General features: G+C 37.0%; 1 protein-coding gene across 1 annotated transcript; it reads left to right on the top strand.

Moving 5' to 3' along the window:
- On the top strand, positions 1–15466 carry LOC132913149 (uncharacterized). Its single transcript, XM_060971149.1, has 11 exons — positions 1–358; positions 5181–5791; positions 6624–6750; positions 6836–7021; positions 7751–7929; positions 8362–8447; positions 8525–8744; positions 9824–10126; positions 10503–10685; positions 10836–13590; positions 14182–15466. Exons 1-11 carry the CDS (start codon positions 42–44, stop codon positions 14315–14317), a joined length of 5103 nt encoding a protein of 1700 aa, XP_060827132.1. The 5' UTR covers positions 1–41; the 3' UTR covers positions 14318–15466.
- The last annotated feature ends 458 nt before the right edge of the window (positions 15467–15924 follow it).

Here is a 15924-nt window from a genome sequence, read left to right as displayed (position 1 = left end):
TCAAGTTTTATTAAAATTAATTATATACAATTTCTAATATAATGATGAGTTTCGTTGGCTATTGCAACGATTGTAAGGTGTACTTTCGTTCAGGAGAGACATTCGCATTTAACACGAACGGGTATTCAGGAAGCCAGAATGTCGGAGGGCTGTACGAGTTGCAGGGGTGCGAATTATGCAGGCACCACGCTGCAGTTAAGCTCGACTTCCGGTGGCGGGTCCGGAAGCGGCTCCTCCGGATCTGGAAGCTCTTGCACAACTACAAGAAGAGTACAGGTACGCGCGAAGGTGCTGTACGGTTCTGGCAAGGCGATCGCCAGCTTGCAAGCTCAAGAGAAAGCCGCCAGGCACTGATAAGGTTCGTATCACTTAATTCTCAAAATAACAATAATATAAATCAATCATTAGACGAATTTTTTACATGTAATCCATTCACTTTCAAAAGAACTCCAACTCGGTCTATCAACATTTTCATTATTATTTTATAATATTTAGTGCATTAAAATCATGAAAACGCCACATTCAACATGATTAGTTACTATGTTCTGGAAATTTAATATTGACACATATGCATATGACAGCTGTACAAGAAGAAAATATTTTCTTAATGGAAAATTGCTTTTCGTGAACAAAAAGCGAATATATTATTTCTACCATTTATTTGACGGGATAAAGAACATATTTTTTTTATTCAAGATTGCAGTAACGTAAAGATAGAGGTTCCGGTGATGAATCTATTTTCTAAACATTTTTAATTCACGAAGAACAATTCAATATAAGAAATCAACCGTTTATTTAACGAGATAAAGTATATATGTTTTCGATTAAGGTGGAGGAAACGTAAAGGTGAAGATTCAGAAGATCAAGAGAATATTGTTTATCGAGACGATAGATAATATCTAGAACGACGATAAGCAGAGATTTCAAATAATCCGCTGATCCTATCATCTTAGAAAGAGCAAAGCAGAAACCTCGAGCGATGTTAAAAAGAATATTTGAGAAACAACAACAAAGTAACACAGACTCTCCACCCTTAATCTTACTTATCTTAACAAAACCCATCTTCCATTACCATCGATCAACCACCAACACCCGCTAACACCGCTCAACATCATTCATCAATTATTATCGATCTCGCCTTGGTTCCGACAAATCTTCATTAAAATTCCCTGTCAGCCAATCGAACGTACGAAAGAACCAATCATATCGCGAAGAAAGATTAAAGACCATGCATATAGTACGAGCCACGAATTACCATAGTATCGATCTCCTCTGCAAACGGCTGTCCTAACTGGAATCGGGCACGACGTCTCCTCGAGGCGTTAATCCGAGTCGGATTCGATGCTTTTCTCTTTTCGTTTCATTTCCACTCGGACAGCTATCGTTGTGGTAAATACGCGAAGGAGAGAGAGAGAGAGAGAGAGAGAGAGAGAAAGAGAGAGAGAGAGAGGATTCACGATCTGCCGGCAGTATATCGCGAAACATTCGATCGAAATCAAAGAGGTGAGGCCCGGAGGGCAGCCTGAGTAACAGTAAAAATCCAAGAAAAAGGTGCACGACCGGCCGATCGGGTAAAAAGAGTAAAAAGCCGGTCGATCGGCCTCCACGAGGCTTAGTACTTGGTGAACCGTCCTCGAGAAGGCCACGTATCACGAAGGACACCTCCTGCGCGCCTGTTTGATCCACAGGGAAGGGTTGAAGCGTGATCTAGGTCGAAGTGCACCCTCACAGGGATCCTTCTTCTTGACATGCATCCTACAGCTTTGTGAGTTTCTGGATTTTTATCTGGATATCTGAATCTTCCAGTCTCGTTAATCGATTAATCGTTCAGCAAATTTGTTAATTCTAAGTCTTCTCAATATAAATTCTCTCACTCTGTCAATTTCTGGATCTCAGTCTGTCTCAATATTTCTAAATCATTCTATGGCTAGTCTTAAATCTTCTTTATATGTATCCTTCCACTTTTAGAGTTTTTCAGTTTTTGTCTGAATATTTAAAATTTTCGATCTGATTAACTGACATTGTTTAGTTAATTCTTGATATTCGTCCTTCCACTTTGTGAGTTTCTGTACTTTTGTACCTCGTTAATTCATAGTTGTGTAGATAATTCCGTTTACGAACCACTGTTTTTTGGTTTGTAAAGAAGTATCGTTGTAGTATATTTTCAGAGTATTTTTCTAAATAAAACGTAATACTTATAATTAGGAGTAATTTGAAACAAATATGTACGCCCGTCATTCAACTAATTGATGGTCCATTACAGCAACGTAATAAGGTAGTAAAAGGACTAAGTGGATTTTTAGAATCGTTGCTTTCCTAATTAGGATCTGACGGTATTTTTATATTTTCATTCCCTTGCAACTAATTTGGTATCTTAATTTTCTCATCCTAGAGATATTTCGTTTATAATCTTTTGCTAAAATTCTGTGGTGTATTTCCCATTTAAACGTCTACGTTTCTTATCTCTGTTAATTTAACAACTTTTCTGTACATCCTTTCTATATCCAGTGAGCAAGGAAAACGTGTTATGATTTTATGTTCTCCAGCATCTTACAATCTGTGGTCCCGTTACATCTCTCCGCATTCCAAATAAAGATTTGTGTTACTTGGTCATAGTACCTGGAATTTCGCCTCGTCGTTATTCGCCATTGAATTAATTCTCATCAATACTACGTACTACTTATTCAGTAGTTCTTATACTTTAGCGTCGATTACATCTTGTCGTATACTTCCGTCATTTCCAGTTCTAAGTTTTACGCCCTAGTTGCTCAATACTCTCCTCATCGTCTAACGTTGATTATCCTCCACTTTCTAATTTCCTTTTTATTCATAAACACAGATATATTTTATTTTCATCTCAACCGTTCGGGAATACTTTTTACATTTCCCTCCTCTAAACGTAAATACTTCATTTTCGTCGCATTTACTATAATTTTCATTATAATTTAGTTAAATAGATATTTCGTTTAAACCATGATTACATACTATCGGCTTTATGCATTGCAGTCATCGTATTAGCATTACAATCAACAAGTAGAAGATTAGTATGATTTTTGTAATATCAAATATCAATCTTTACATTGAACTCTAATAAGGTAGATAGATCCAACTCCGATAAAATCTTCATGTTGCAAAATCAAATCGTCACTTTCGATTCCATCGATGCCATCGACTATCAAACAAACAGCGAAGTTACAAACTCGCCAAGGTATTCAACACACAGAAAAATCTCTGCTCGTCCACGAAGAAAGTTCGTTTCTCGCTTGTTTACCACTCTGTATTCACTCGTATTCTCGCCGAGTAATTGACTAGAAAAATTCTGCTAACGGTTATTTGCATATTACGAATGCGTACGTACGCATCGGTGATCGATGATCCAGTTCGATTTCACCGTGACGAGAATGACGAGGCCGTTTAGAACAGAACGGACAACCGGTATCGTCGATCGGGAGTCGATCGGTCTACCGCGATCGGTGCAATTAAATGCGGCTAACGCGATGGAATGCAAATGCGGTGGCTGCACGTGCTGCAACGAACGGCATTCAAACGCGTGCCAGAAACACAACCATTCACGTTCTGCTCTTTTGTGCGATTTATCCCGTGAGAAAGTTAATGTCACGGCCGAGAAAATGCGAAACTGAACATCACGTCGTCGTGAAACGTTTCGCGGCAATTGCAATGGGAGATCGTAGATAAAAGGACGAAATATATTCATATGGAAGCTTCTTTATTTTCGCGTAAAAGTTTCTAATCTCGCCTAGTGAATCTCCGTTCGGAGATTACCGAAAGGATGAAAAAGATTTTCAGCGGTTCGCGAAAGTACTTGGACACTTTTACTAACTTTCCGTGTCCAAACTGTGTGAAACATTTTCCACTAAGTGTGAAACATTTTGAAATCTCGCGAGACACGTATATTGTGGTTATGTTGCTAAAATTTGCTAAATTTATACGAGATAATTATGGGAAGCATGCACGAAGCACAGACAATTGTGTACTGTGCTAATAAGTCAGAATATGTAATGAGACCATCTTTGGCACTAATTGTATGTTCAACCCTCGGTAGGCTAATCGTGAGATTGATGCGACAGATACATGTCAAATCTAATTCTGAATATTTTGAAGTTCATCCGTTAATTAAATCAGTAATTGAAGATTTCCTGTAGACAACATTGTAAGCGGATAAATGTTTAAACGTTGTTTCCTTTATCGTGTAATGTCCTACATGCTAATGGGAACACTGTAGTACAGAATTTAAAAGCTGTCTCCGTTTGTAAATAATTACTAATAGTGTTAAAAGGTGATAACCACCGGTATGTCCAACATCGCTCATCCGCGTAAGACAATGTAAGTGTCATTAAGCGATAGATATGCTCGAACACATGCACGTTGAATATCATCGATTTTATCACAATTCCTACTCGGGAACGTTCTAAAATATACCTTTGTGATAAAAGTAAAAAGAACATGTTGAAAAAATATATTTTTTATACGAGTTATTTAGAGACAAACAGGATTGCCATTAACAGCCTTTGCGAATAAATAGGTAAATGGCACATTTAGTTTTCTCGGAATTTTCATTGTATTTAGTAAAAAGAAGGATAGTAGATAGTTTGGGATAGACTAAAGTAGGATTAGATGGGAGAATAGATTGAAATAGAAGATAGAAAATTTCGTGACGAATTCGCATTATCGTACGCTTAAGATCGTATAATAATCAAGGCAAATGAAATTTTGAAAATAATTTTAAGTCACAGAAGCTTCTTCTCTATCTTTAAAAATTTGATATTTCGTACTTGCAATGTTGTCTGCGACACATCTTCAATTATGCAGTTTATATGTATATACTGTAAATATACCTATATATTATATTTTGTATCTTAGTACAATTAAAGACTTTTCATGTACTTTTCGCGGAAATTCGCTGCAGCATAGATTTGAAGTTACTGTATAAGGCTAGGATTATTCATGCTGCATACTAACTTTCCACTAAGTATACGTTTGCGATAGATCTCTTGTAACCTGTATACACGTGTCCTCATTGCATCGCAATTTTACTATCGCAGAACCAGGACATTTTGTACACGGTGCTAACAAGATCTTAAAAAGTTGTAATACCACGAAGCAAATGATCCTTCGAATATCATTCAGGAGTCGAATTTCAATTGAATTTTATTTTCCAGCGTCCTCCTCGTCCTTCTTTCCTCCGGTTTGTCGAAGTCAGCGACGAACCATGAGACTCTGCGATCGTCTTCCGCGAAAGTATCTTCGACTCTTCGACCAACAAACGAATCCACGTTCGACGACCGATCCAATCAAGACGATGATAATTCCGAGGCGATAGAAACTTTATTTATTCCCGAGAATCTGAGTCAATACGAACAGATTTTGCTCTACGTGCGAGAATTATTTCAAGGAGTGGAACAATCTGCCGATTCGTTCGATCAAGAAGTTCCTGCGAGTCTTGAGAGAAACGTAACTGATAGTACGAGCGACGAGGATCGATTTTCGAAGCTGGAAGAGCGAGACCGAGAGAGGAATTCGCAGCTGTCAGAGAGAGAAGAGGACGAGGAAAAGTATTCGCAGAGAAATCCCGAGGGAGGAGTTTCATTGGGGACAACCGTGCAGGATAATAGAATGGATGACGTAGTCAAGATAGAAAGAAATAACTATGACGCTGGATATAAAAGGAAAACTGAGCCCGACGAGGACGACTTGTTGGAGGCGGCTAATTTTGGGCTCGATGCCATGAAGGATTTGTATACTGTTAAGGAACCGAAGCTTTATTCGATGGGTAAGATTTTTCATAGTTCTTGAACAATCGCTTTTCCATTTGAAATGGCATAATTCTTACACGAGATTTTAAAAAGATTGGAGAATGATTGGGAAGATTTTTCGAAGGTGCAAGAGAGATAGTTTATTCATGGAACTTATGGAAATTAGGGATGTTAAAGATAATTGGACGAATTGTTGATATTAAATATTGTTAGAAAGAAATTGAAAATTATTGAGTTGAATATTAATTATTACTGAAAGTTTTAGTTATATGCATTTTATTATATATATACAATATACGGTTAATATATATATACAATATTATTTACATAATATATATATTGTTTTAGTTAGATGCATTTTATTATATATATAATATGCAGTTATTTATAAAATAATATTTTCAATATACAGTTGCACAAAATAGTGGAAACAACTCTTATATGTTTTTATCATGTATATGTATGTATATATCCCTTTATACGACATATGTTATGTATAAGTATATGACATATAAGATGTGTCTCCATTATTTGTCCAACCTCTGTATATTAATTAAAATACAATTATTAATTTAAATAATAGAGGTCGTTGCAAAATATTCTAAACTCTATTTTCATATTTACTCTTATGTTTCTCATACGATTCTCACAATTTCTTCATCTATGCCCATGAACTATCTATCTCGAAAAAATTTGCAGGAAAACTGAAACATGCTGTATAAGCGTCAGTTCCAATAAAATCGCAATATAAACACAAATCAAACCCACAAACTATACAAACAACGATCGACAACATCTAATTGCCTAATTACAAGGTATAAAATTGATCTTTAAATACAACTTGAACAGGTCTTTACCTGGACTCCGACAATCCTGCGAGGCACGTGGCAGTTTTTAACGAACAAACAGAAGAAGCAAGGTTTCTCGCCAAGTACGGATACGCGGTTCTTCAGGGCACCACGTTGTTCAGGAGAAAGTAAGAATACCGTCTTTTACATCTTGCCTTCCGCAACTTTGCACTCTTATTTAATCTCGAAATTTCGACGATTCGTTTGCTCAAGATTCCCAAATACTCCGGCAGACTCGCTTCTGTCTCGTCGCAGTCAAAGCAATCCACTTCAACGTGGCTGCCCAAACAGAGGAGTTCCCAACTGTCCGGCGGCCAGTTTGAGATACAGAACGTCTGATGGAAGCTGCAATAACTTGCAGCATCTATGGTGGGGCTCCGCCATGTCCACTATGCAAAGGTAATTCGCTAAATGAAAATCACGGGAGTAATGGTAGTAGAAAGAAGTAGGAACGTTATAAATTATATCCTTTCGTGTTTTATAGACGAGCAATCCTAAAATACAATGATGTAGAATTCATTGGCTATTATACATTACTGTATCAATCTATTTTATATCGTTGTATTTTAGGGTTGCTCTTCTATAAAATATGAAATATATAATGTACTACATTCCTACTTCTTTTGTTATATTGCTATTTGAAATATATGTATAGTGTGTATACTATTGACAATCTTATATCTATATCTAATACAAAATAATATAAAATTGTCAATTATATCATTCATCATATGTACAGATTATTATATATTTGTACAGATATATCATTGTACAGATTATATATTATTATACGAAATTGTTTGGTATTTTTTATTATATTCATTAGTAATTTATATTAATTTCTCTCTTCTTACTTGATGTTTGTCACTTTCGAAGATGCTATTGGTTTGTCACTAAATTTCATAAGTTTATCAACTATTTCTAAAAGAGTTGCATCTTCTTCGCAATTAGCGATATGCTCTTTTAGCTGTAAACTAGTACAAAAATTAGGAAATGAAGGAAAATGGCTCTGCGAATATCGTGTTTGTCTGTGGTATATAAATGCAGTGATTTTAATTGAACGAATAATCTAAGCTTCAGGATTAATTTGACTAGAGAAAGATAATGAATTTGATGGATGTTCGTCAGGTTCCTGCCTTCGGTTTACGATGATGGCATTCAGAGTATAAGGAAATCGGTGACAGGAAGACCACTTCCTAGCGCAAGACTAGTGACCACTGTGATTCACGAGGACAAAGATGTCCCCTTGGAAGCTGTTACTCACATGCTCATGCAGTGGGGACAGTTTGTCGATCATGATTTAACAGGTGGAAATTTTCAGCAATTTTTGAAAATGATAGTTCCGTACGATTAATTATAATTACGTTTCCACAAGTTGAATGTTTGATTTTTTCAATCCGAATTATTCCTTAACGCGTGAAATATCTTCTTTAAAAAATAAAATTCGTGAAAATCAAAGAATGATAGCGACTTGAAACTTGGGAGGAAACCAAGTACATAAATTTAACGTTCCATTTTTCCAATGTGACTTTCTTTATCATTTTAGGAAATTAATTTGAAAATTTATTTAAATCAAAGAACGATAATCAACTAACATTCAGAAGGAAATTAGAACTCTGTCAATTGAAACGTAATTATAAATTTCCATAAATTTAGTATTCAATTTTCCTAGTCAGAATTACTAAACTATATTGGAACCATCAAGACAGAAATTTTCTCATCTCATGTGCTCCCTTTAGCCACCGGGCAAGGCAGAGGATTTAATGGCTCTATACCACAATGTTGTCTGAAATTCGGATCCGGTTTCCAACCACCGGAATTCATGGTACATAATTGCACTTATAACTGGATCCTCCACCACTCATTAATTGACTTTTCTAAGAGTAAAATATATCTCCACAGCATCCAGAATGTTTGCCAATATCAGTAAGCGTACACGATAGTTTCTTCGGTCCTTTGGGTGTTAAATGTTTAGAGTTCGTTCGAAGCGGCTCAGCACCGAAAGAAGATTGTGAATTTGGACCCAGAGAGCAATTATCACAGGTGACAAGTTATCTAGATGCTTCTGTGATATACAGCAACAGCGCCTTTCAAACAGATTCCTTACGATTATTTCGGAATGGTGAGACTTTATTATAAATTTAATTTATCTAAAAATTCATTCAAGGACGATACTTTATATATGTCGGGTTATCATTGGGGTTAGGGGCATATAATGAATCTTCACGTGAATTGGTCATCGTTGTTATGTACTATAGGTGATATTTTACTGATTCAAATATAATTATTACAGAGTTTAACAAGTAATAGCGGCGATTAGATAATCGAGATGTTGATGACAATGAATTTAGGTTCGATAACGAATCCACGGTCAACGGGATGACGAATGCGATTTCTGCCACAGTCTAAGTCGAACTCAACTTACTGATCCAAGATTCGGGTGTGTCTCAACGTACTTGTCCAAGTGAAATTGCCCTTATATGCTCCTCTTCGTACCCCTCTGTACCCCACGGGTCAATCTTTGTTTTTAAGGAGAGCTATTTAATTACTCCATACCTCTGTTAGGTACACGACCTTCCCGTGACCGTGGCTACCTTCAGCCACCCGTTATGACACTTTGAGCCCAAGCCCACTGTCATAAACCTCGGACACCCATACTCGGATTAAATCATAAACAACTATTTCTCAGTTTTATTATTTAAGTACAGCTGTAATAAAAGGTCTGGACTAAAGTATTGGGGACCTTCCCAAACATTCCAAAAGAAAGGTCCCGATATCCTTTCATCCCCGACATATATATATATTTTGCTTTTATATCTTACATGATAAAATTTGGAAGAGATTTAAGACATCCAAAGCGAATTAAAATTTTAAAAGAGGACCAGTGTTGCGTATTTTTAATTACGGACTTTCATTAATTTAATAATTCGTTTCCTTAAATTCACACGTACAATTTTTCTCGCCCTTTTTTCTTTTTTTTTTTTTTTTTTTTTAATTAAGGAACAAAAGTGAATTAAAACTTTGAAAAAGATCAGAATAAGTCTAATATTATGTTTGTTCAATTAGAATTCGTAGAAAATAATTTCATCCCGTTGTTTTTGAAAATTTTTATTTATGTCGATTTTAAAAATACCGAATAAGAATAAATTTTTTAACTTCAATTAATATGTAATATTTTTATATATAATATTATGTTCACAGGTTTGTTGCAATATGGGAGGATTCAGTCGCAGAGACCGGTGCTGCCTAAACTCGATTCCGATCTCTGTAGACGCGGATCATTATCCACGAATTGCTTCAAAGCTGGCGATGGTCGTCTCGGCGAACAACCTGCCCTCACGTCTCTTCACGTAGCGTTTTTGAGGCTTCACAATAGAATCGCGACGAAACTTGCCGCGTTGAATGCTCATTGGAGCGACGAGAAACTATTTCAAGAATCCCGGAGAATCGTCGCGTCCATTGTCCAGCACATTACCTACAGAGAATTCCTGCCTATTGTTCTTGGTAAATTGAACCTTCAAATGGAAATCGAATTACTCGAACGATTCTGGTTCTTCTGATACCTATAACACTACGACGATTGGCTAGTTCCGCCAAGAATTAACATCGAAATGTAGTTTTGTTATTTTCGAAGAAAATTTCCAAATGTTATTTATACATCGTCAAATAATAAATCCATAAGAGAACTCGTCCCAATGATAACTGTGACGAGGATATCCTTCATGATTAAAATGTCCTATTTATCGTTTAATAATTTCAAAGTTAATCGGCTATTTTCGAATATGAGGAACTTGATCGGTTAGTTATTATCGGATATCAGAATTGAGCATAGTTGAGAAAGGATGTAGAGATGGAGGTAACGGAGATCGAAACATTCCAGGTCAAGACGTGATGAAAATATTCGACCTCGAACTCTTAAAGAAAGGCTATTACGAAGGTTACGACCCAACAGTGAAACCAACTATCGCAAATGCGTTTTCTACGGCTGCTTATCGCTTTGGTCACTCTCTGGTTCAACAGAGCTTCGTCCGATTTAACAGCGATCATCAGCCAATTTTCAACAGTTAGTATTCTATCTTGGAAAATCTTCTATCTAGAAATACAATGTACAAGGAATTTCCTAATTAAAATATAAAGATTGCTACATCAGAATGCTAGAAAATCACGATACAACATAAAGTACCAAAAGTTTCATAATTTCTTCAATTTGTAGATGTTTCCATCCACAACGAGTTCATGAATCCAGCAAACCTGGAAACAGCCGGCTCAGTGGATCGTCTTCTTCTTGGTTTGATCAATCAAAACGCTCAAAGAAGAGACGAACACATAAGCGAAGAATTAACCAACCATCTATTTCAAACTCCAAGATTCCCCTTTGGAATGGATCTAGCTTCGATCAACATCCAACGAGGCAGAGATCATGGAATTCCCCCATACGTACGATGGCGAGAGCCTTGTGCTCTATCGCCGATAAAAAACTTTGACGATTTAGAGAGAGTTATGCCACCATCCACAGCTAGAAGATTCAAATTAGTCTACTCGTCTGTCGAAGATATTGATTTATTCAGTGGAGGACTTGCAGAGAAATCAGTGAAGAGCGGTTTAGTTGGACCCACGTTTGCTTGTATAATTGGCCAGCAGTTTAATAATATACGTAGAGGAGACAGATTCTGGTATGAGAATTCTCAGCAGGAAAGCAGTTTCACACCTGGACAGCTCCAACAAATCAGGAGAGTCACTCTAGCTCAAGTTCTTTGCTCAACTATGGATAATATAGAAACTATACAACCATTTGTGTTCTTGACACAGGATACTTTGAAGAATCAACGTAGGCCTTGCAACGATTCTATTATTGGACAATTGAATTTAGAATCATGGGTAGAGAGAGGTCCAAAATTTAGAAGAGAAGGTATCATTGATAAAATAAAGAAGTACGCTTCAGTCAGTACAACCACTTCAAAATCTACAGATTTATATTCTCATAACTTAAACCCTGCAAAAACAAGCGTTGAACAGCAGAACAGGATTGTCGTGAAGAAGCCTTTTGGTCCTGTAGATAATCTAACCATAGTTGTACAAAATAATGCAATTAATTCACCTGTCTTTGTGAATGATGCTATCTATGGGTCCAGTATAAAAGTGAATCCCTCGTTGGTCCAAAAGACACAACAGAGACCAGTTTCTAAAGGATCTATGCCTCCAACTTATCGTCCAGAAAAACCTGTGATAATAGCGCATCCTCTAGGAGATCCTCCTTACTCTTATGTTCCATATGCTTTCAATGATCCCAATAATCCTAATCCTTTGAGCCAAGGATATAGACCTAACTACTCTAGCGATGTTGTGTTTGATAGTTTCCCTGGAACCAGTCCAAGGCCAACTTTGTACACTTATTATACCAACTTGCAAAAATTGACTACTCAGAAACCTTCTCAAGATGTGGACGCTTATATTACAAATTATAAGCCTCAGGACCATGGATCTAAACCAAGCTCATGGCCTAATTCACAGTATCAGAGCCAACCATCGTCCAAACCTTTTTTTAGTTCTACTCAGAGACCTTCTCAAGATGTAGGCGCTTATGTTACAAATTATAAACCTCAGGACCATGGATCTAAACCAAGCTCGTGGCCTAATTCACAGTATCAGAGTCAACCATCGTCCAAACCAGTTTACAGTTCTACTCAGAGACCTCAAGATGTGGACGCATATATTGCTAATTATAAGCCACATGATCATGGATCTGAATTGAATTCGTGGCCTAATTCACAGTATCAGAGTCAACCATCGTCCAAACCAGTTTACAGTTCTACTCAGAGACCTCAAGATGTGGACGCATATGTTGCTAATTATAAGCCACATAATCATGGACCTGAACTGAATTCGTGGCCTAATTCACAGTATCAGAGTCAACCATTGGCCAAGCCTGTTTATGATTCGCCAGAGCACAATAATCAAGGACATGGAATCAATATTTGGCAGAAATTGCAATATAAGCCTGTGGTTTTGGTCGATCAAACAGATTCTGGTCATTTACAGAGCTATGCACAAACTTCGAACCACCAACAGAGTTATCTAAAAGATTCTGAAGATACGAACATCAAACCTGCAAATAGCCAACATGATTACGTAAAAGATTCCGAAAATAGGTATACCACGTGGTCTACCGTCTCTTCTGATAAGAAGACTGAGGAGACCGTAATAAATGATCCGTACTATAGTCCTTATCAAGAATCAAATAAAAAGCCAATACAGAGTAGTTATGGATCAAATTATCAAATTGATTTCCCTGGAAGACCTACCGCAAGCTTAAACGACAAAGGAACCACCGTTCACCCTAACGCTTTCTACTTAAGTTCCTCTGCAAGACCAATTTCGAATAACGAATATAATAAAGAATTCAGTAGTTGGCCTGGTAGTCAGAACGATTATGATATAGCGGCTCACTCGACTCCTGTTTACAGACCAGCGCAGCAGATTAGCGATTATCAGACGAGTAAACCCGAGAACTCTTATCAGAATGTGCAAGCTAAACCGTCGAAAATTCACAGCGTGACGATCCTCACGGCGAGTCAAAGCGGAAATGAGGTCGACAGACTCGAGAATCGAGTTACCAGTGAAATTCCAAGACCGTTGACTACCCAAATAGCCAACGACATAGCGAAAAAGCCTGGGCAGTATTATTACGAGAAGAACGTGCTACATCGATATCCAGATAAGATCGAGGATCAGCCAGCGTATAACGCTGAACAGAGACATAAATCAACGAACGACGATGTGTCGATCGATGATACTCTTATCGTGGCTTCCGTGAGGAACCAGCTTATCGATGGAAGTGGGAACAATACAGACGTCAAGACAATGAGTCAGGCGAGAAATGAATCGTCCGATAGCATAACAAGCGATGATGTAGATTACGGTCTCGGCGATGCTTTCTCAGAAGAAACTGAAATTCCGCCAAACTACAGGTATTTTTATTTTATAACATACTTTATTGTCATTGCGCATGTTGTCCTACTACGATAACGGCTATTTGCAATAAACAAAATACTCGCAAAATTCTCTCTATTGTCACCGCTTCATAGGATTCTTATCTTAATCGGTGTGGACAGAAGATAACGAATGTTTATTGTAGGTGCTTGCGCGTGATTTTACAAGGTTTCCTCGTTTCCGCGTCCCTTTTTTGATAGAGCAAAGTAACACAGTTTCAATCTTTCGTACCTCGGAAACGTTTCGTTCTTGGATCATCGAATGGGTTTCGAAATTGCAGTTCGAATTTCTTACCAATTTTTCAGATATTCCGTCATATGAACAAGATCTCTTCTCGATGCATCCAGGTGATCGATAGAATAGTACGGAGTATTAGAACGTAATTGAATCTTTATAATCCCTCTTATCTTTATAATACTTCGTTCAAAATTACAGTCCAGAATTTCTTGGAATTTTGAAGATTTTGTGAAATACGAACGAAGCTCCTCTTCGACGTAATTCAACGATTCATCAAAGCGTTGCCTCATAAAATTAGAAGAACACGATTTACATTTTTTTCGTGATTTCAGAATGAGTCATTGGCTGAACCCACATGAGGACACCAGCCTACCGTCAGCTCTGGAGATGCCAAAAATCCCATCAGACAAAACCAGCGCTGCCAAGGAACTACCAAAACCTATGAAGCTGAGAAATTACGCCGTGTAACAATAAGTCCTCTTCCTATCTTCATTTTTACATTCGCTGAACGGCCGTTCTACTTGGTTCGCCACTGCGTAGTCCTCGCGAATTAGATAACGTGTAATTAATTTAATTCTAGACGTAGATCGTTCGCAACGTTAGTATTTATTGTTCTTTTAGAATGATCTTCACTGAGTGAAATGATCGATGACTTTTAATTTAGCTCGTAAGTGCCGGCATTCAATCCATTGAGGATCAACATTTCATTTGTAATTTCGTATTTTAGTCAATTCCAATAAGAAAGTTGTAAAATTGTGGATCCTCAAAAATATTCTATAAATTTGCAGAAAAACTTTCTTGCTATTATCTCCTCTTCCACTTAAAAATGTTGTATCTTATCCGTTTGTTACGATATTAATTCATCTCTCTATAGATCTTACAATTTTATACAGTTTGACGAAATTGGACTGCTTTGCAGCACTATGATGAACTAGCTTTTTTCTTTGAATTATAGAAGTTCATTTCGTGTCTATAATTTATGGCGGGCTTGTGTAATATTATTCTGTAATATTTATTATTCTAACATATTTTTTGTATCTTGATGAAACGACGATAGTTTTATCTTTTAATTTAGATTACTACACTGTTTATCCTTAATGGGTTAATGATCATTAGACGTTGATAGTCGTGCGAGACGCGCGTTATTTATATAGAGGAATAATACACACGACGAGGGAGTATTGCACAATGATTGCATGCGCTTAGAACGTTTCTCAAGGGTCGGATGGAATGTGTAGCCTAGTTTTATGCCAATTTTAAACCGTCTCAATGCGCCGCCTGGAACTACTCCGGACTATTTTCAGATGCAGTTCCCGTGTCACTGCATTTCATATGCCGCCTCTCTACACCAGTAATTTTAATTACACCTTTAGCAACCTCCCTATGTTTCATCCTAACGAACCGTTCTTTAGAGTAACGAAGCATTCTCTTCGAATAGTATCGGTCGACACCGCCGTCGTTTCTCAATTAACACCGGTATAGTATTATGAAATTATGGTACTTGATCAGCGTCGATTTAATAAGCGAATCGAATTAGCCTACATTCGTCTTCTTCTTTTCGATTGTAAAACACGCTTAAATTGTAGATGATGATTATTAAATTCGATCAAAACGTTATTTTTCTCCACGTTCAATTATGACAGTCATTGGAAATTGAACATCGATCGATCAATGGTACGGCTAAACACAGTGGATTTCAGATCTTTGGTTTTTCATATATTCGTTAAAGTATGCAAACAATTTCGTTAAAACGTATTTTTCTTTAATCCGAATCGATAGCCGCTAGAACGATGGATTTCACTTTCTCTCTCTCTTTTTTTTTTTATTTTTATATTAGTCCAAAGTGGCGAGTGATTTTGACGAAAGTTCAGTTCGAATAAATCGCCGTTGGAACTACGAAACTCGTTAAAATAGTGGATTTTAAACCTTCTAGTTTCTATATGAATGGAAACACGAAAGTGCTTTTAACAATTCCATACATGGTAGAATCTCGATTACGAGAACTAATAGTCGCGCATATCGATGGAATAACAGCGTTCTTTAGGTAATTGAATGACTTTGTTCTTGTACGATTT

The sequence above is a fragment of the Bombus pascuorum genome, chromosome 13 (genome assembly GCF_905332965.1).
Source record: "Bombus pascuorum chromosome 13, iyBomPasc1.1, whole genome shotgun sequence".
NCBI lineage: Eukaryota > Metazoa > Arthropoda > Insecta > Hymenoptera > Apidae > Bombus > Bombus pascuorum.
This window is presented reverse-complemented; position numbering and strand designations above follow the sequence as displayed.

What these genes read in the sequence shown, in the direction of transcription:
- LOC132913149 (XM_060971149.1), top strand. Translation starts at nt 42, where the DNA reads ATGATGAGTTTCGTTGGCTATTGCAACGATTGTAAGGTGTACTTTCGT. An exon ending in ACCACGTTGTTCAGGAGAAA is followed by an intron (nt 6,751 to 6,835) that starts GTAAGAATACCG and finishes CGTTTGCTCAAG; the next exon opens with ATTCCCAAATACTCCGGCAG. An exon ending in GAAATTCCGCCAAACTACAG is followed by an intron (nt 13,591 to 14,181) that starts GTATTTTTATTT and finishes TCGTGATTTCAG; the next exon opens with AATGAGTCATTGGCTGAACC.